The sequence below is a fragment of the Macrobrachium nipponense genome, chromosome 34, assembly GCF_015104395.2.
Source record: "Macrobrachium nipponense isolate FS-2020 chromosome 34, ASM1510439v2, whole genome shotgun sequence".
NCBI lineage: Eukaryota > Metazoa > Arthropoda > Malacostraca > Decapoda > Palaemonidae > Macrobrachium > Macrobrachium nipponense.
The window spans coordinates 47,632,344-47,653,422 of NC_061095.1; the positions used below are offsets into that span (position 1 = coordinate 47,632,344).

Genomic DNA, 21,079 nt, shown 5'->3' on the forward strand with positions numbered 1-21,079 from the left:
TGTTGTACCTGCCTGTCTGTACTCTGCCTGGTTGGCACTTGGAAGAATACCCTCAGATAGACCCAGACATGTTCTTTCCTATCTTTCCTAATACTTAAAATCCTCTTGTGATATATCATATCATGAATACCTTATACATATTCCGAATATTCGCTCCCTACTCTAATACTAACTCAGACAGCAAGATTGTTGGGTTTAAAAATAGAATTTAGGCCAAAGGCCGAGTATTGGGACCTATGAGGTCAGTCAGCGCTGAAGGGAAATTGAGAAAGTTTGAAAAGGTGTGAAAGGAAGAAAAACCTCTGTTGCACAATGAGTCCAGTGTTAGGAGAGCGTGGAAAATAGGATGAGAGAATATGGAGAGAATATGAAATCAGAAAAGTGAGAGAGAGAGAGAGAGAGAGAGAGAGAAACACAATCGTCTAGGATAAAGAGAGAATATAAAATCAGGGAAAAGAGAGAGAGATAAAATCAGGGAAAAGAGAGAGAGAGAGAGAGAGAGAGAGAGAGAGAGAGAGAGAGAGAGAGAGAGATTACGATCGTCTAATATCTCCACCTCCGCAAATTGCAGCAAGTTAAAAGGGTATTATCTTAACGATAATACTCGTATAACTCCGTACAGCTATGAACAACCGAACGAGAACTTGTTGCTAATGCGATCGACTCCTATAACAACATCACTTTATTGTATTGATCAGCGTGTGACAGTAATCGAATCCGATAGTAACATCCGTTATTGTATTCATCCGCGTGGGACGGTAATTACTGTATTCATGTTATAAATGCAGCTGAAGCTAATAAGGCAAAATTACGTTCATCAGCAACCTGGACAGAAGTCCCGAGCTTATGTATGAATTCCAACGCAGCCGTGGTAAGACACTAATAGCATGAAAGAGCTCATTACTGTTGTTTTCACACAGACAAAGGATTAATAACGTATATAAAGTGTAAGGTTCGTAATACCTATGAAAACGAGTGAAAAACGAACGGAATCCTAAATTTAACGCCATCTAACCCGAGGGAAAAACTAGCTTCCGATGAGACGTATCAGTCAAATTTTGGTCTTAAATTACATCGTAAGACGAACAGTATGACTTCGTTACATAAGTTAAGTATCCAGATATTCATTAATATGCTAACTAAGGACAAAAACATTAGCCGAGACCAAGTGATATGGTTGAATCTGAAGCCAAGGAGAAAAAAAAAATAGACTAGCCGGCATCCTTGTCTGTCTAAACCACACCTCCTTACAATGGTGCTGTTTGACGACAAGCTAGTGTAATTATAATTTAATTGAAAAGTAATAAAATAATATTTAAAGGTAATTAAATTAACTTTATTAGGCCTAATATTAAATTTCAGTTGTCATTGTAATTTGATAATACGACTGGTAATAATTTGTAACTGTAATTGACATAAGCTCAATGTAAATACTGACGGCAATAGTCTGTTAAACGTATGAAGACGCCATACATACAAATTCCTTATATCTGACATCTGATTATATGCCCCAAGATAGATACCTCATTGACTATATTAAATGTCAACATAGTTGAAGACACGTCTCCTTTAAGACGTTTGTACAAACTTGGCATAAGTGAGAGTGTTGTTACGTTAGTCATTTTAGTCAATCATGGAGAGAATGAGATGGATACGGCGACGCAAACCCGTATTCGTCATCCGCTGATTCCAGCGTGAATGACTGCCGAGTTTAGTGTTTATATACCCAATATGATGATACACATAATACAATTATAATGCTTTAGTCGGACAGAATCCGATCTTCATTCTGTTCGATTACATTCATATTAATTATCCTCAGATCGGATTCTCGTTCGTTTTCAATTACACCTGTATTGAATTATCCGAAGTCAAGAATGCCTTAAGCCTACAGCGTTAGCCAAATAAAATAACTACCGATATGTTGTACAGCGAATACTTTAGGTTAGGCTAGGCTACTGAATATACATACGATATATCATCGTGAACACTAGGCTAACCGTAGTTAATTTTATTCGATTTCTCTTCATACTGAATATCGTAAGTCAATATGCATTGAACGGAGAATTAGTTGATATTAACAATTATCGTATCGTATACGTAGAGGAAAGTAACTTAAAGACGAAGGAGCATATCTGAAAGACCAACCCTGGCCTAAAAGCTTCTGATGCAAGGAACTCGAAGCAGGAAAAAGCCTAAAGATGCTCTAAGGACACTGTGCCTCTAAAAACTACTTTTAATAGAAAACCGACCCGAAGAAGCCTGCACTTCTCTTCCTAAACTAAACACTATGTAGCCTATTATCCCTACTCGTCTATATCTGACCTAAGTTTTATCATCCTGAGAACTTACACATCGAGGGAAGGGGAATCTGCTGCCAACACTGCCTGCTCCGCGCCAGGGGGGACGGCGGATCCTGCCCGTGGGCTTGCGGATCCCCATAACCCCCAGCACGGTTAGGGCTGATTCTGGAACAGGCAGGGGAGCTGGAAAAGAACGATTAGTAATTTCAGTATCCCTATTGCTCGATCTATCCTCACATAATCTTGACCTAAAATCGGTAACAGAGATGTCATCGAGGGAAGGGGAATCTGCTGCCAACACTGCCTGCTCCGCGCCAGGGGGGACGGCGGATCCTGCCCGTGGGCTTGCGGATCCCCATAACCCCCAGCACCGGTTAGGGCTGATTCTGGAACAGGCAGGGGAGCTGGAACAGAACGATTAGTAATTTCAGTATCCCTATTGCTCGATCTATCCTCACATAATCTTGACATAAAATCGGTAACAGAGATGTCATACTCGATGTCAGCGTACTCTCAAGTCTCTTAAAGAGCACTGTCTCTAAGTCTTTATCTTGATCTACGTTAGTCTCTTCCTGCCTACAGTTACTTCTTAATACGAGACCTTTCCTCTGTTTGAGATACCCTAACATCTGGTCCAAAGACCACTCTGACATTCCAAACATCTGGTCTTTACATTATATTGAACAGGCCTACAATTTACGCATAAGGAATGACTATCGTGTCATAGGGTACTCATCCTTTTCTTGCATTGTTGGCAAAGACGATACGTTGTTGAACTCCCGCTCGTCGTTTTCTGTGATGTCGTGGCCGAGGATGCAGTAGTCGTTGTCGTAGCCTGTGTTGTTTCTTCCTTTGCAGAATCAATGTCTAATGACAAGGTATTAAGAGCAATCCAACCGTAATCCAAAGGGATGCGTAATTCGTCACCAAATTCAATCAAATCAAAGGTGCAAATGAAGGCCGGGCAAGACCAAAAAGGAGTTCGCTGTGGATACATCTGTACTCCACCGCGAACGATAAGTGATTGACGTGAGAGGGCAGGTGTGACCGGCCCGTGAGGCAGGGCTACTAGCGGTGGGCTGGTAACTAGGTAACGAGGGTGGTTGCCAGGAGATTGGCAACACTGATCGTTTATTTTATTTTTAACCAAAGATTTGGTAAATTTTTAATAAATGATGGTTCGGGCTGGTAAGTGACCAGGGCTAGTTCAGGTGTTCAGGGGGTGTATTGCAATATATTTCTTCTTGATAATCAATATAAAATCTACTATATACTAATCCATATTATAAATCTTTTTATATAAATGCTGTACATCTTTTGACTCACAGAATTCTTTCATTAAGAAAATTATCACAGATGCCATATAATAAAACCTTCTATTCATTTTATACAAAAGATTTACAGTTCCTCTAAGTATACAGGTACTGCATTATCATAAATCACATAAAACACCAGACTACTACCATTAATATAGCAAATATCATGGCACTTCTAAATTCTATGTCAAGATCCTCTTTTGGCTAACCTAAAGGATTTGTGCTTTAAAGAGGTGGATAACAGAACCCTAAAATAGTTAAACAGGCTGGACATCTAACTGAACAGAGGCTAGAGGGAGTTGTTGAAATGTAAGCCAGAAATGAAAGTAGCTTAGGACAAAGGGATGCCCAAAAGATCTCCAGTACTAGCTACATTATTCCCAGGTTTACAACGCATGCTCCAGGGTTACGACGCTGATCTGACTGTAGAAATACGTATGACTCTAAAAATGCAAAAAATTCAATATTTGAAGGGTTTTTTTCATGAAAAATACAATAAAAATGTAGTTTACATAGTTTTTTATACACCCAAAGCATTAAAAGTAAGGCTTTCTTAGGATTTTTGACGATGTTCCTGCTTATGACTAGTCTCAAGAATGGAACCCCCGTCATAAACTGGGGCCTGTCTGTATATGCACAGCCATCTATGTCAAAGAGAGTACATGTTGGAAAAAACATCCAAGAACAAATAAATTGACTTGCACCTTGTTCCTTTTTTTTTTTTGTTTTAAATGAAACTTCTAGTTCAAAATAAGGTAACTAAGATACAGTTGACACCAGGGATTTGCCGGGGATAGGGACCACATCCCCCTGCAGGGGATAGGGACCACATCCCCTTGCAAACGGCTAAAATCCCAGAATTACTTGACACTCCACTAAAAACACTTATAACTGCCTGTTTTGATAGTTCAAACACCAAAACCCCCTCTCAAAATGCTTATTCTTGCATATTTTAATAGTTTTATCATGAAAAATGTTTTAGTCACAAAAATAATATGAACATACAGTAATATACAGTAATAAGTGAATATTTCTATGTGAAACATTCAGTGAATAGGTGAATTTTCAGCGAATAATCTGGATATATTATACAGAAAAATCAGCAAATGGGTGAAGGCATGAATCCAGAAAAGTGAATAGGCGGGGATCGACTGTATGTCAAAAAATAAAAATTAAAACCACTCAGTGGATAAACCACTCTCAATATTAACATTAGTGTCAGTAGTATTTAACACCTTAAAATCATTCCTTTCCCTTGGTAAGTCTGAATTTCCAAGAAGAAATTACAATATGAACTGAGACAAAGTGCAATGTGATTAAAAATAACAAAGAAGAAATTACAGTGTGAAATGAGATAATGCAATGAGAAAAATACAAGCAATATCTTCCCTAATTTGGCAAACAACAGATAATCAACAAAAGGCTTTTGCTGATCCTCTCTACTTTTCAACAGTGAATTTATACAAGATGCTATGCTTGTATGGCTTTCCAGGGTAATAGACATCCTCTGGAAAACTTGCTTGATTGATGGAATCTGGAAAATTTTGTGGCTCGCAGCAGAAAGCACCTTGATAGGTATAAGAGCATCCACCCCTGCCAATCATTTCACCTTTCTCTTTCGGCAGGAAGTTACTGGTATAAATCTGGATCCCTGGCTCAGTGGTGTAGACTTCCAGAGAACGGCCTGACTGGGGATGATGGAACCTGCCTGCAATTTCCAGCTCTCCTCTCCTCTTTGAGAAAAGAGCAAAATTATGGTCTAACCCACCACCTGGAACTTTGGGGAGAGCATCGCCAAATCTGACAGGGAATCGTAAATCATACCCTGTTCCACCAACTGCCTTCATCTCTCCCGTTGGTATTAAGTCATTATTCACTGGGGTGTATCTGTCACAATTAAGTTGTACAACATGATCACAGAGACCCTTCTGACCTGCAGCATGGCCAGCTAAATTGAAGAATGCATGGTTGGTCATATTTATGGGAGTGGCTTTAGTTGTCATGGCTTCAAAATCTATCTTCAGCCCTCCTTCATCATCAAGGGTGTACGTGACCTGCGCTAAAACATCCCCGGGGTAGCCTTGGTCCCCATCAGGACTGAGATGGGAAAATATGACACTGTTACCCTTCACATAACTCTTCCACACATATTTATCCCAACCTCTTTTCCCTCCATGCAGATGGTTGGCATTGTTGTTTATTGTCAGCTGGTGTGACTGACCATCCAGAGTGAACTTGCCGAGGCAAATGCGGTTGGCGTGACGACCAACAGTGCTGCCCTGATAGCTATTTTTGGTGTAGCCTTCCAAGCTGTCAAAGCCTAAAACCACGTGATCTTTATTGCCACCCTTGTCCGGGACTAAAACTCCGCTAATTCCCGCACCGTATGCTATCACGTGTACTTCCACTCCAGAGGCACTGCTTAAAGTGTAACGTTTCACGGCAATCTTCTCTCCTGAATCAGGGTCGTGAAATTCCCCAAATAGATCACTTGAAATGCCCATAGTAATGGAGGGAAGAACAAATGTTGTCTAAAAACGATATCGATGGGTAACGTATTGTGAGACTAATAATTCCCAATTCCTCTGCAGAAAACCAGAACTGCAAAGCACGGACAGACTTCACCGTTGAGTCGTCGGTTTCCAGCAGACTAAAACTTGATCATTTACCCACAGCTGATCTTTGAGCCACTTCCTGGAAAGAGAGTAATGTGATTTAATACTCTTAAACACTTTATGTGGAGAGCCTCACTTTCAGACCTCAACATTTTGTTAATTTTAGTATAAATTTATTCTAGAATAAAGAAAATCACTTGGGAATTAACAATAAAAGACCTGCTTTTAATTATAAGGATCCAAATACAATCCATGTTTCACATAATTTTCATAACACAAATGGTTAACCATGTATATAGTACATCAAATTCTTTGGTAGATTATCAATACAGGCAGTTCCGAGGTTACGCGGGATTCAGCTTACTTTGTTACAATGTTATGTTGCTCTTCAAACATATCAAAAAAATTATTTCCCAGGTTACAGAGAATGTTCCAGGTTTATGTTGCCAGTCCAATGAAAGACTGGAACTTACATGTCTCCAAAATGGCAGAATGGTCAAAATTTGGAGTTTTTTTTATGAAAAGCTCAATCGAATGCAGATTTACGTCATTTGCAAGACACCTTAAGGATTAAAAGTAAGGTTTTCTTACGATCTTTGAAGATGTCTCAGGTTATGCCTTTTTCGTCTTAGAGTGAGTAGGAACGGAACCCCCAATGTGACCCATGGACTGCCTGTAAGCCTTTACAGACTGAGGCTAAACTATTTATTACTATGTACAGGTACTATCCTACTTACAACCAAGTTTGGTTCCGACCCACTGGTTGCAAGTCGGAATGGATGTAAGTCGAACCTTAGAAAGTGGCCAACATACTGGGTAGGGTATACTATCAAACCTTTGCTATATAAGGGCCTACTTAGTACTGTAATGTAATGTACAATCATTATTTCAATCTTTTTACCATAATGTACTTCTACTAATACATTTTAATCATTTATGTAATAGTATATATTACGTACAATCAGGCATTGAGTTACAATGGGGTTAGGTTCTTGCATGCATGTCAGAAGTCGATTCTTACGTAAATTGGTTTGCAATTCAGTCTACAGTACAGTTAATACCAAATGATGCTGCAGATAGGGCAGGGTAACTCAAACTGATGCTGCCTGAGTGATGAGAGTTCTCATGCCTGAGTGATGAGAGTTCTCATGAGATGGCGCAGTGCCAAGTAACTCAATGGTCAACTGTCTGAAGTAAGGTTGTAAGTACAAGTGGTCGTATGTCGAGTAGGTTGTACCTGTATTATTATCATTATCTTTATTATGTATTATTAAGAAATATTCATAGTAACACGAGTCTTGAAATGGAGAAACAAATCCAGTTATGTATAGGTATATGAATTTACAGTATATATGTAATCAAAAATAAAACTACAGAGTTTTCAGGAATCTGTTCAACTGAAAAGGGGAATCGAACATATTCCTGAAAGCTCTCTGTAGATTTATTTTCAAATGTGTACTCATACATAACTGGATTTCTTTCTCCATTACCATTACATGTATTATTATCATTATTATATTATATTACCATGCACGACAAACCTCCTGTTTGAGGATCTGAACAGCAGTTTACAAGCCAATGTTATATCCACTCAGCCAATGAAAGCACACTCAATGAATCATAGTTCACAGCATCCATTATCTTCAAGATTGCAACTTCCAGCCCAGCAGGAGTGAGTAGACATTTAATGCCCCTCCCAAATGTAGCACTATTTATGTGTTTAGTTTTCTTTGTCACACTTTGCCCATTTTCTAAGTAGACTGGATAAAGAGAACTGTCGTTTTGTAGTTAGTTAAATCTTGCAATATGGCTGAATTACTTATTTATTTATATATTCTTTCAGTAACTGATCTACTCTTTCTGTCTTCTTCTTCTTTCAAACTTATTAATCCCACTGTACATCGGGTCGCCCGCTCAAGTCAACTTTCCCCATCTATTTCGATTCCTAGCATCTTCTTCCCACAGTCCCATCTAACCCATATCCCTCCTCACCACATCCATCCATTTGGTCTGGTGACGCCCCACTTCCTCCTCCAAACACTTTCTTGATTGGCTCCACCTCCTCTCTTATTATTACTTAGCCATAGTATCTCAGACAAGCTCCCCTAACCTTCTCCTTTACATTACATACAGTGGAATCCCCCGTATTCACGTTCTCCGGTTTTGCTGACTCACACATTCGCGGATTTCTCTCGGGAACCTTTCCCCGCATTATTCATGGAAAATTCACACATTCACGGTATTTTTTGGTCAATTTCATCATAAAATGCAGGTTTTGTGATAAAACTATTAAAAAACCAAGTACAGTGGGCCCCCCGTATTCGCGTCCTCCGGATTCGCGGATTTCTCTCAGGAACGTTTCCCCGCATCATTCGTGGAAAATTCGCACATTCGCTGTATTTTTCTATGAGAAATATCCACATATTCCGGGTTTTTTTGGTCAATTTCATCATAAAATGCAGGTTTTGTGATAAAACTAGTAAAAAACCAAGTATAACAATTTTTAGTGGGTTTTTCTAAAGTTTTAACTAATAAAATAGGCTGTTTTTATAGGGGTTCCAAACATTCGCGGGTTCTAACTATTCACGGGGGGGTCTGGTATACGCATCCCCCGCGAATACGGAGGGACCACTGTATATACAGGCAGTCCCGGGTTATCGGGAGGGGTTCCATTCTCGGCGGGTGACGATAAGCAAAAACCACCATTAACCGAAACTCTGTGATTTATGGTGCTTATGGAGCCAATAACCGGTTAATGCTGCCGATATCCGGTTAATGGTGCCCCTGTTAGGTATGTTATGGCACCAATCTCTATTATCAGTTCCTTATGGCGCTGATAAACGTAATTTGGCACGTTATGGCCCCATAAATCACTGATTTTATGGTGCTATACAAGCACCATAAAACTGGATCGCTGTTAACCAAATCCACCAATAAGTGGGGACTGCCTGTACCACACATTCTTCTTATACTCGACTCTCCCTCCTTTACAGTATACAGTGGTCACCCTGTATTCGCAGGGGATGCGCACCAGACCCCTCCGTGAATAGTTAGAACCCGCAAATGTTTGGAACCTCTATAAAAATGCTAAAAACAGCCTATTTTGTTGGTTAAAACTCAAGAAAAACCCACTAAAAATTTTCATACTTTGTTTTTTTAATAGTTTTATCACAAAAAGTGCATTTTCTGATGAAATTGATAAAAAAAACTTGGAATTTGTGAATATTTCTCTTAGAAAAAGACCGCGAATGTGTGAAATTTTCGTGAATAATGCGGGGAAACGTTCCCGAGAGAGTCTGCGAATACGGGGGGTCCCCAGTCGTGATATTCCAGCAATCCATCTCACCATCCTCAACTCGGTTCTTTCCAACAGTCCTTCCCCTTTCCTCGTAAGTGCCCAAGTTTCTTCCCCCTATAACAGTGCAGGCCTGATAACCGTCTTATAAATCTTCATTTTGAGCATTCATGGCATTTGCTTGTCTAAAACAAATCCAGTTACTTCTCTCCACTTTTGCCATGCTTCTTTCACTCTGTCTTACTGCTTTCTCAGTACCTCCCTCCTCTGTTATTATTGATGCCAAGTAGCTAGGCTTAAATTCTACTTTAAGACTGTACCATCTTCCACCTGAATGTTTACTTTTTCATGTCCTTCTCTACTGCTAATCATTGGCTCTGTCTTTCCAGTGTTAACTTTCAATCCTTTCCTTTCAAGGGCTCCTTTCGTAACTAAAAACCTTTCTTGCAATTATTCTTCTGTGTTTGCTATGACTAAATCATCAGCAAACATCAGTTTCCACAGTTCTTCATTGTTCCTTAATTCTGATGCCAGTGTGTTCATAACGACAAGGAACAGGACTGGACTCAGAGCTGACCCCTGATGGAGGTCAACCTCCACAGGGAATGCCTCAGTCTCCCACTATTTTGTCTGTACTGTGGTGCTTGGCTCCTCATACATAATCTTCACTAACCTTACCAACTTCTCTATATACTACTCTCTTTCTCAAATACTGATAGACTACTCTTGTTGGTACCCTGTCATATGCCTTTTCAAGATCCACAAAATACATGTAAAACTCTCCTGTTTCCCTCTAGATACTACTTCTCTTGGATTGTTACTACAGGCAGTCCCCGGGTTACAAAGGGTTCAGCTTAAGACGTTCCGAAGTTAAGGCGCTTTTCAATTATATTTATCAGAAATTATTTCCAGGGTTACGACGCATGTTCCAGGGTTACGACGCCTACAAAGCTGATCTGGCCCAAGAAATATGACACCAAAAATGCAAAATAATCAATATATGAAGGTTTTTTTTAATGCAAAATGCAATAAGAATGCAGTTTACATAGTTTTCGGCTTATGACGATTTTCGGGTTACAACGCGTCTCAAGAACAGAACCCCCATCGTAACCAGGGGACTGCCTGTATAAGAATAGCATCCACTGTGCCTTCCCTTTCATAAACCCAAACTACTGCTAATGTATATATGTCAACTCTCTCAACCTTCCTTCTACTATTCTTTCTAGTATCTTGAACACAAGCTCCAAAAGCTTTATTCCTCTGTAGTTCCCACAGTTTAACACATCTCCTTTTTGGTTTATACATTTTAATCATCCAACTATCTTTCAAATCCCTTGGCATTTCCTCTACATCCCAGATCTTTTCCAATAGTGTGTGCACCTACTCTTTGCCTGGATTTCCCAATGTTTTAATCATTTCTATTGTTACCTCTGACTTTCCTGCAGCTATAATTACTTTTCCTTTCTTTATGGCATTCTCAACTTCACTCACACTGATGTTTGCTATTGGTCCTTCTACTGGAGGAACATATATATATAGTTCTTCACGCTCATTCTCACTGTTTAATACTTGTGAAAAATAGTTTCTCTCCATCTTCTCTTGATTTTCTCTTCCTCAATTAAGATCTTTCTATTTTCATCTTTAATAGTAATTCCTACCTCTTTTGTCTTCCTTCCAAACCAAAACAATTGTCTCATTTTGTCCAGAATTGTATGTTACCAAATGACTTCTTTTCTCAAACTCTGTATTCAAGACTACCAGATTCATAGCTTTTGCTAATTCCAATAATCTTCCACCTTCCTGGTTTCTTCTTCCTCCATGTATTCCATCAAAACCATCAGAACTCTCACCTACATGGGCATTCCTATCCCCAAATAACAATAGTAGTTCACTTCTTGGAATGCTTTTGATATATTCTTCTAATTTCCTTCTGAATTCCTCCTTCTCCTCTTCACAACATCCTTGCTGAGGGGTGAATGCAAAGATGATATGCCATACTCTCTTATCTTTCACAAACTTTAAGCCCACGAGACTGTCGCTGATACGCTGGACTTCTGTGACATTTTCCTGGAAATCTGGATGAAGAATAATCCCTACCCCTTTTTTCCTTGTATCTTCCCCTGCATAGTAAATTTTACTTCTCCCAGCTTCCTTCCACTTTTTCCCTAACATTTAGTCTCTTGTATACACAGAATCATAATTTTCCTTCTCTGCATGACATCAACCAACTCCCTTCCTTTTCCTGTGAGGCTACCAACATCCTAATTTCCAATTCTCATTTTTCCTTTTTCCAATCCACTCTCCTCACCTACTTCTTTAGCCGCAGTCAACTTCTACGGTACCTTTTGTGTATTTCTCACTGCTGTCAGGGGATACTGCACCGCGTCGCTTACGGGGTATGGGCTAGCCCTATTCCATTCCATCATTGACTCGAGATTCATCATTTCATTTTTGCCACTATTTTCATACTCGGTTGGCTAGACCAGGCAGCAACTCGCCCCATTTATCCAGGCTTGAAACCAGCAGCAAGATGAACTGGATTGTCCCTCCACTGGCTGACCTACTCTTCCTGTATTTGCCATTAATTTCTGTTACTTCTTTCTACTGAACACCAAATTCTTTGGAATCTTGAATTTCATTTCATGGCCCCTCTGGGATTGTTCCATGGTCTCATTAATACCAATTACAGTAGTTGTCTAGTAAATATTTAAGTGGATAAGGAAGGAAAAGAGCAGAGAAGACAAGAGTACTACACCTAAATGTTCAAAACTATGTAGTATAAAGAAATGTTAACAACAAAAAGTAAAAACCTAATACAGACAGTCCCCAGTTATTGACGATCCGGTTTTAAGGGGCTCGTCTAGCGCCATAAAATCGGCAATTTATTGCGCCATAACAGGCCGAGTTCCAGTTATCGGCACCATAAGGTGTCTTATGGTGCTTAGAGGCACCTTATGGCACCATAATATACCTGACAGACGCGTCATAATGGTGCTTATGGCACCGATGACCGGTTATCTGCACCATAAGCACCATTAGGGCCCCATAAATTGCCAAATTTCGTTTAGTGGGGGTTTTTGCTTATCGCCACCCCCGCCGATAACCGAGACTGCCTGTACATATATAAATAAACTGTAAATAATTAACAAAATGAAAACGCTGCTTTTTAAATACAATTCTTCTTTTCACATGCAAACTAATTATGTCTTTATAACATTAATCTGTAGAAGCAACAATTTCCTAGAAGAAGGTCCTTTCCACCTGGTAAGGTGGCAAAAACAGGTCATTGCCTACATTGTCTGAACTAACTGCTGCTTGAAGAGGGTGAGAAGGCGGCAAATTTTTCCTTTGAGGTAACGGGTTGGTAGGTGGAAAAATCAATTTTGTTCTGAAAATTTCATTTGCAATATTGAAACCCATTATGTACTATAAGAAAACAGAGTAGCAAGTTTAGTGGGATGGATTTGCCTTTATTCCTCACACTGTTGGACTAAGGAACAGCCTTCCAGGAAATGTAATAACATTCTCCTGGGAAACAAGGCCGAGGTATGATTCAAACATCAGATGCAAATAAGGACTAGTTTCCATTATTGTCAGTCATTCAGGGATCAAGACAATTCCTCAGAGACAGAACTCTTCTTCTGGGATGCACCTGAAGATGGCTGCTACAGCAAATAAGGACTGTCTTTAAGTAATGGATTTTTGTTGAAACAACTAGGCTATGAGTTGGTAACCTTATGTAATGTAACCGAGAAACAGAAATGAAATGACAGAGGATTTTGATACGGAAAACAATGGCTGAAGGGAACAAAAACAACAATATAGAAAACCAAAATACATACAGGCAGTCCCCAGGTTACAATGGGGGTTCCGTTCTTGAGACGCGCTGTAAGCCGAAAATCGTCGTAAGCCGGAACATGGTGAAAAATACTATGAAAACCTTACTTTTAATACTTTTGGTGCATTCAAAACTATGTACGTAAACTGCATTTTTATTGCATTTTTCATAAAAAAACCCTTCAAATATTGATTGTTTTGCATTTTTGGTGTCATATTTCTTGTGCCAGATCAGTGTTGTAGGTGTCGTAACCCTGGAACATGCATCATAAACCTGGAAATAATTTCTGATAAATATAATTCAAAAGCGTTGTAACCTCGGAACGTCACAAGCCGAACCCGTCGTAACCAGGGGACTGCCTGTACTACCTACCTAGTATCTAAAAATCATATAATACTGAAAAACATTAATTTTATTTTTCCTGACAGCAAACGCTTCCTGTTAATGGATTACACTAAATAATGGACAAGGCCAAATGTTGAATTTTGCTAGTAACAGACCCTTCCCTCTGCTGGATTCAACTGATAACAGGAATCTCCGATTACTGGATTTGGCTCAGTGATGGACACTGGACATTCACCATTCAACAAATTTTACTTGATGACAGACAGTAACTGCAGCTGGGGCATATTGGAGCATAGGTCAACTTTCTTTCCTACATCGACCTGGCTAAGGTGCCCACACACGGATGTTATTCAGTATTTTACGAATGAAGCAAATACGTATAGAATGGAGCCCATCCTGGCAGCACACCAAGACCTCTACGTTCCTCTCACAGTTAGAGGTGGCCGCTACACCACTGTTCGGTCATTTACCATAACTACAAACCAGGCTGACTGACTAGGCCTACTAATTTTTGTGAATGTAGCATGGGCCTTTGTGGGCTAGAGAATACATTCCTCCATCAGGAAGTTAATGTGAGGTTAGGTTCAGCTACGCAAGTATAACGAGTTAGGGTTTAGGTAATACCAAAAGGCCACCCTGCAGCCACCTCTACCATAGCGCAACCACCTTCCCAAAAATCGAAAATTATGGCCTTAATTTATGACTTGGGAGAAAAACCAGTAGATCTAGTATACAACTAGGTATTCCGCAGCGACCTACGCTTTATAAGACGTGTTAAAAGTATTTTTTGGGGAAGATGGTTGTGCTATGGTAGAGGCTGGCCATTTGGTATTTTACTCCAGCTAGCCTAAGGCTTGTAGGATCAAGTACCTAGGGCTAGGAACAAAGAATAACATTGTAATTACACCAACCATGCCTACTGCAGGTATTTCTACAGAAGCAATCCGCAATGGCCTAGACTATGGCAATTGCTTGCAGTTCGTGTGGAACTATTCTTTAAAATTACCCTGCAAGAAACGTAACCGCGGATACAACATCCACTAGGGATTGGGGCGTCCAATGTATTTCGCCGTATTTAGTACTGGCCCGTAGGGGTTAATTACAGTCGTCCGAATAAATATTACTTAAAATTCTTGTTCAGTAGGTAAAACTGCATAGAACAAACGCAACTGCCATAGTCTGGGCCGCCGCGGATAGAGTACCCTGGATCTACCCTACTGTACACCAGGTAGGCTATACCCCTACCTGGGTCGTTGGCATATAGGTAGTAGCCTAGATTAGTAGTTCTAAGATGGAGGTCTATAGACTACCTTAGGGTTGATTACAGTTCAGTTGTCCGGGCCGCGTAATGTTACCCATTCTCAAACCCCATTTGCATGACCGAAACAAACCTACAAACAGTAAAACTCGTAAAATATATGTTTGTTTATTAATTGACATATGTTAAATTAACAAATTTTGGTTAATTGTTTAGTTAAAAAACACTCCGGCTGCTGTTAGATTTTATTCGGCCTAAAGGAGCCGAACCATATCTAGGCCTAGTCTGACCTAAACAACCATTGTCATGGGTTGATTTCACGCGTAATGCTAAGATAATTCAACATCTGTTAATTATAAAGGTTAAATTTAACAACTACCACGTCAAACTTACCAATATTCGTGGTATTTAAGACCCCGGTGATTTTGAACATTAGGTTAGCAACAAGTACAAACAACTTGAACTCGTTGTGGGAATGTTATAGTTACCCCTTAAATAGTAAACAAATGGCCGTAGACAAATATGTATTATTATTATTATTATTTTCAAACTAAAGGAACCGAGTTAAAAATAAATTATTTTTAATGCTTAACAAAATCTCAAGTGTGAAAATTATTATAATCAAATCCTTCTTTTCCGTAATCATTAGACTTGCTTTCCTCTCTCAATTTTGTCCAAGCAATTCTGTGGTTTGACGTTCATATCTTTTAGAATAATAATAATAAAAGTGTAGGACACAATTCTACGAAAACTATAGCTCACATTATACGAAGACTTTAAACAAATATTATTAATTACTTTACCCCAACTTGCCTCCTCGCGAGAAACTGGATGTAAAGGATGTGCATTTATATGATACAATTAGCTCTCTCTTTGTTACATTATCTTTGCTATCGGTATCTTCTCAAGGTCAGCTGATACAGACCCTCAAACGACAGTTATCTATACCTGCATTTGTGGCCTACTGTTATCAGGAATGGCTTTATTCATTTTTCTTTATCATATCTCATTGTAGCTTTTACCATTATTCGTCTATTTTAAAGATTTCTTCTCCGTTTGACAGTCTCGATCATAGAATTTAGGACAATAGGCCTGCACTGGGACCTATGAGGTCATTCAATGATAAAAGGGAAACTAACAGAAAAACATTTTGGAAGATGTATGTAACATGGGGAAACCCTGTAGTTGCACATTAAACAATTGTTAGAGATGGTGGAAATTAAGTTCGAAGGTACAATATGAATGAAAGTACAGTAAAAAGTGTGGTAGAGGTTGTGCGTAAGCCAGAAGGACACTGCAGACCCTTAAGAAATGTCTAGAGTGCACTAAATGAGGAATTGAATTAAATATAGAATTTAGGCCAACGGCCCAGCACTGGGATCTATAAGGTCATTCAGCGCTGAAACTGAAATTGACAGTAAAAGGTTTGAAAGGTATAACAGGAGGATACCCTTGCAGCTGCACTATGAATCAAGTATTAGGAGAGTTGGAAAGTAAGATGAAGAAAGAGAATATGAAAGGAGGTAGGGTAAAGGGAACAAAAGTGGTTTCAGCTAGAGGGCGTAGGTACGCTGCCAAGAACCTCAAGTAATGCCTATAGTGCACTGGATTAGGTTCACCGACAGCAATAATTCCCTACAGGGACCACGTGCGGAGCACTTATGGAACCATCCTCCCTATGGGATCTCCATATGATATCCATCAACGTATTTCTTGTAAATTAGTTCAATCACAGCTTCGTAGAAATATTATTCATCTTTCTGGATTCCAGATAAAAGACTCAACACAAAAAGGGTGAAAGTTTTAGGGCAGAGGATTAGAATAGGAGTTAGCGTGGTTGGACAGCAAGCTAAAGAGCTCCAGAAAATTAAGAGATCCACAGTCGTACGAAGAGGTAATCGTCAGGAAGGATGGACAACAAGCTCAAAGAAAGTGCGCAGGAATGGCAATAAAGTATAAGGGACCAAAAGGATGCTGCAAACACCCTTTAGTAATGCCTAGTGTACCAATCGAGGTTGCTCTGATGGCAATAGGCCCTTAAAATGATTGCCAAACTGGTAACTCTCCTTGCTTTCTCCCAAAATGAATTTTAGTAACAAAAAATTTAAAGATTGGGACTGACCCACATTAACCTTATTTCTAAGTCCAGTTATCCACACCAACCTTGTCATTTATACAATGCTGAATATTCAATCCTTAAATACTGAATCCATGATAGATTTGCCCACAGAAGCATGAAGTTTTCACCTCTAAAAAGGCCAAGAAGGAAATAGTGTTTGTCTGCTGGCATCAGAAAATTAGTTAACCTCTAATTCCTATGTGGATATAACTTATGAACAGTGACAATTTCACTTTGGGACTTTAAACGACAACGAAATAATAACCACTGCCTTCACACGGCTTTCAGTACACACGATACAAGTATTACTTTCGAGTGTTTCCACCACACAATATCTAATAACAAACATGATGGCCTGTTGGCTGTAAATTCATACCACCAAAATATATAGAGCAAAAACTTTTGTGTGCACAAAGTAGAAACAAAGAGATATAGAAAATGGTTTTTGGAAAGATGTGACTTCAGGAGGAAAACTTCAGTTGCACTATTAAACAACTATTGTTAGCAGAGGGTGGGAAGATGGAGGAAATAGAATATGAACTGAAATAGAGTGTGAACAGAGGCTTCGAGAACCTCTAAGTAGTGTCTACAGCGGATCACGTGATATGCAGATGGCACAGGCATCCTATGGTATTTTTCCTAAAACAACCACTACAATTTCAAGGAACACATGTATCTACGCTGCTACATACAGCCTGTACAAAGTTTGTTCAGTGTTCAAGCAAATATCAGGATACTTAAAGACTTAGTGACACACTAAAATCCTATCTTTGTTAACTAGGCATAGCAGGTTCGTAAGCGCACGTATACCTGTACCTGCTGACATCAACAGCTATTTGCCTTCTTCCCAAAGCGTCCTACTTGGATGGAGACGGGGCTTCATTGCAGACGTTACAGACAAATTGACAGAATGGGAAAATGAAACCACAGGACCACACAGAGTTCCACTTGAGAGCTGAATTCAATTGAATGCACAATTTAGACCAAAGGCAAAGCACTGGGACCTATGATCAAGTGATTTGGGTGACACATTGTAGGTCATACAAACAGCTTGTTTGTTGCAATCTCAGTTTAATACCTTTATGCCATTTACTCTTCATCAGTTCCCTGAGTCTCTTTTCCAATCCAAGTCCAACTTCTTTTCCTATACAATATGATTACAAATGAGCGATTACATATAACCTTTATTCCTACTTTATGAAGCCAAGTGGATAACAGTCACCAATAGAGTAATATGCTTTTCACACAACAGGAATGCTTATGAAATAAAACACCTTTTGCCTTGTAGTTTAATGATTGGGGTGCACACACCCAATCAATAGCGGGTGAGGGGCATAATCGCCTCTTCAAAGTGTATTTACAAGTTAAAAAGAACCTCATTCATCCCAAAGTGATGCATAAAGGACACTTTCTTTCTGCCAAAATATATATTTTGGGAAATCAAAAAATACAGCAATATCTACACTATACATTCATACAAAGGAGGGTTTTCACTATCTCCTTTATTGCCCTCTAGTCCTGCCGTGGCTTTGATACTACGAAAATAAGAAAAATAAAAATACATAGATAAGAAAAAAATTTCAGCCAGCAACCTTCTCTGGTTCAGGACTGCTAAAATTCACTGAAAATTTCAGGTCTGCTACACAGTACTTAATGAAATTCAAAGTTAAAAACATATGAAGACACAACCTTTGACTATATTAATAACCTGATACCAATGGTAAGCTGTAGAGTAAAACATTTGGTGTGATTTCTTTCCATTTACATAAAAAATAACTTCTTAAAATACATACAACATTTACAGTACTTTTTAGGGGAGTACAGTAACTTCCCTCTACACTGTATGCACATAAAAATACGCACAGAAAACAATTCTAGCTAATCAAGATGTCTAAAATAAATTACAATAAAATAGAACAATTTACCCGGATATTAGTTTCACGTGTGTACAGTTTGAGAAACAAAAATAAAAATAAAATCATTAAAAATTAATTAGCAGCACCTAATGCATCTAGACCGGGGTCTCCCTTCTTGGCAATTCCTGACAACAGCTTCTTCACTTCAGCAATGGCTCTACCTGGGTTAAGGCCCTGGAATGAGAGGAAAATTTCATTAAAAAGATGTAAGCAGAACCTCAATTCCATCACAAAACACACAACATAACATACTGATAATACACAGTACGTATATTCTTGCATCCAGCAAACCTTACATTAAGTGAAGGCTACACAGAATTTGTACTTTTAAAAAATTACAGACATTACTTTACTGGAACAAAATATCATTAGCAACTGTCACTGTTCCTTATAAAAGTGCTGAAATAAAAAATGAAGAATAGTTACTTGGGAAAAATAATTTTGGTGAATGAAAGGATTAAAACTACAAAAACTATTACACCAAATGCATCGGCTAACTTGCAATGCTTTTGAGAACATACCCATTTCCCCAGTCCACATTAGTCTGTAAACTGGTTGATCTGGTTTCACATTTATACAACAAGACCTCTTCATTGGCAAATCAAGAATAGTACCAGCATCACAGGTATAAAATGATATTGTTAAGATACAATAAAGTTTGTTCATACTTACCTGGCAGATATATATATAGCTGTATTCTCTGAAGTCCGACAGAATTTCTAAAACTTACGACACACGTAGTGGGAGTTAGGGTGGTTAGTACCCATTCCCGCCGCTGGGAGGCGGGTATCAGGAACCATTCCCATTTTCTATCAGATTTCTATCTCCACTGTCTCCTGAGGGGAGGTGGGTGGGTACTAAAATTATATATATCTGCCAGGTAAGTATGAACAAACTTTATTGTATCTTAACAATATCATTTTGTTCATGAAACTTACCTGTCAGATATATATATAGCTGAATCCCACCTTTGGCGGTGGGAGAGACAGAAAAAAGGATTTTTAGAAAACATATAAATGTATATGATTGACATCTTGGTTCCTTACCTGTTAGCATAGCTGACTTCGTGATTACTGTCACCCAAGCCTGCTTGTGCTTCACTAGAGTTACCAACAAGGTAGTGACCTATGTAGTTGGTGCGCTCTAGATGATCTGTCAACGGGGACGGGACCACAATGTGACTAGACCATGACCATACTTCCGAGGGCAACGAGGCAAAACCACCACCTAAGTTAGCCTAACAACAAACTCCCATATACCAAAGGCTAAAGGAAGGGACGACTGTACTCGGCAGCCGACCCTACAACCATAAACATACAAAAATATTAAAAAAACTCACCTACCCTTTTCTATGGAAAGGATGAGTGCTACCTCCTGCCCCCAAAATAGTGTCTGCGGCGACGTATGGTCCGAGCGAGTTCAACAGCTTTCATAGGTCGTTCTCACTCCCGTATGGTAGTGAGAGGCGAACACTGAGTTACTCCTCCAAAAAGTAGCACTTAAAATGTCTTTAAGAGCCATGTTTTTCTGAAAGGCTATTGAGGTCGAAATAGCCCTTACTTCGTGCGCGTTTACTTTCAGTATCTTCAAGTCACTGTCTTTGCAAGAAGCGTGCGCCTCTTTAATGGTGTTTCTTAAAAAGAATGCCAGTGCATTCTTGGACATGGGCATGTTTGGTCTCTTGACCGAACACCATAAATTCTCTGCAGAACCTCGGCAATCCTTCGTTCTACGAATATACTCTTTAAGAGCCCTAACAGGACACAGGACTCTTTCTGGCTCTTGACCAATGATCTCTGCCATACCCTTGATCTCGAATGGTTCTAGGCCACGGATTGGAAGGGTTTTCGTTTTTGGCCAGAAACGACATATTCAAAGAGCAGACTGCATTATGCCCTTTGAAACCGACGTGTTTGCTGATAGCCTGTATTTCGCTAACTCTCTTCGCCGTCGCCAGAGCAGTTAGGTTAAGGAATACAGTTTTCTTCGTCAAATCTCGTAGAGACGAAGATGAAAGAGGTTCAAAACGATTTGACATCAAATATTTTAGGACCACATCCAGGTTCCACGAAGG

At 39.3% G+C, this 21,079-nt stretch overlaps 3 protein-coding genes across 4 annotated transcripts in view; all 3 read right to left on the bottom strand.

Moving 5' to 3' along the window:
* Positions 1 to 3,519: 3,519 nt before the first annotated feature.
* Positions 3,520 to 15,867, bottom strand: LOC135208025 (galactose mutarotase-like). Of its 2 annotated transcripts, none has more exons than XM_064240136.1 (2): positions 15,774 to 15,867; positions 3,520 to 6,313 (listed from the first exon to the last, which is right to left on the bottom strand). In XM_064240136.1, exon 2 carries the CDS (start codon positions 6,121 to 6,123, stop codon positions 5,059 to 5,061), a length of 1,065 nt encoding a protein of 354 aa, XP_064096206.1. In that variant the 5' UTR covers positions 6,124 to 6,313; positions 15,774 to 15,867; the 3' UTR covers positions 3,520 to 5,058. The 2 variants fall into 2 exon arrangements, with proteins under 2 accessions (XP_064096206.1, XP_064096207.1); XM_064240137.1 differs by lacking the exon at positions 15,774 to 15,867 and adding an exon at positions 15,364 to 15,486.
* On the bottom strand, positions 11,171 to 11,701 carry LOC135208088 (uncharacterized). Its single transcript, XM_064240236.1, has one exon. It carries the CDS (start codon positions 11,699 to 11,701, stop codon positions 11,171 to 11,173), a length of 531 nt encoding a protein of 176 aa, XP_064096306.1.
* A 2,497-nt stretch (positions 15,868 to 18,364) lies between the features above and the next one.
* The window catches only part of LOC135208027 (succinate dehydrogenase [ubiquinone] iron-sulfur subunit, mitochondrial-like), a 62,699-nt gene continuing 59,984 nt past the window's right edge, over positions 18,365 to 21,079 (bottom strand). Inside the window, 1 exon segment of the mRNA XM_064240139.1 lies at positions 18,365 to 19,179. Coding sequence (XP_064096209.1) covers positions 19,078 to 19,179 — 102 coding nt within the window. The 3' untranslated portion in view covers positions 18,365 to 19,077.

Coding starts and splice junctions, on each gene's coding strand:
- LOC135208025 (XM_064240136.1), bottom strand. CDS start 6,123: ATGGGCATTTCAAGTGATCTATTTGGGGAATTTCACGACCCTGATTCA.
- LOC135208088 (XM_064240236.1), bottom strand. CDS start 11,701: ATGTTAGGGAAAAAGTGGAAGGAAGCTGGGAGAAGTAAAATTTACTAT.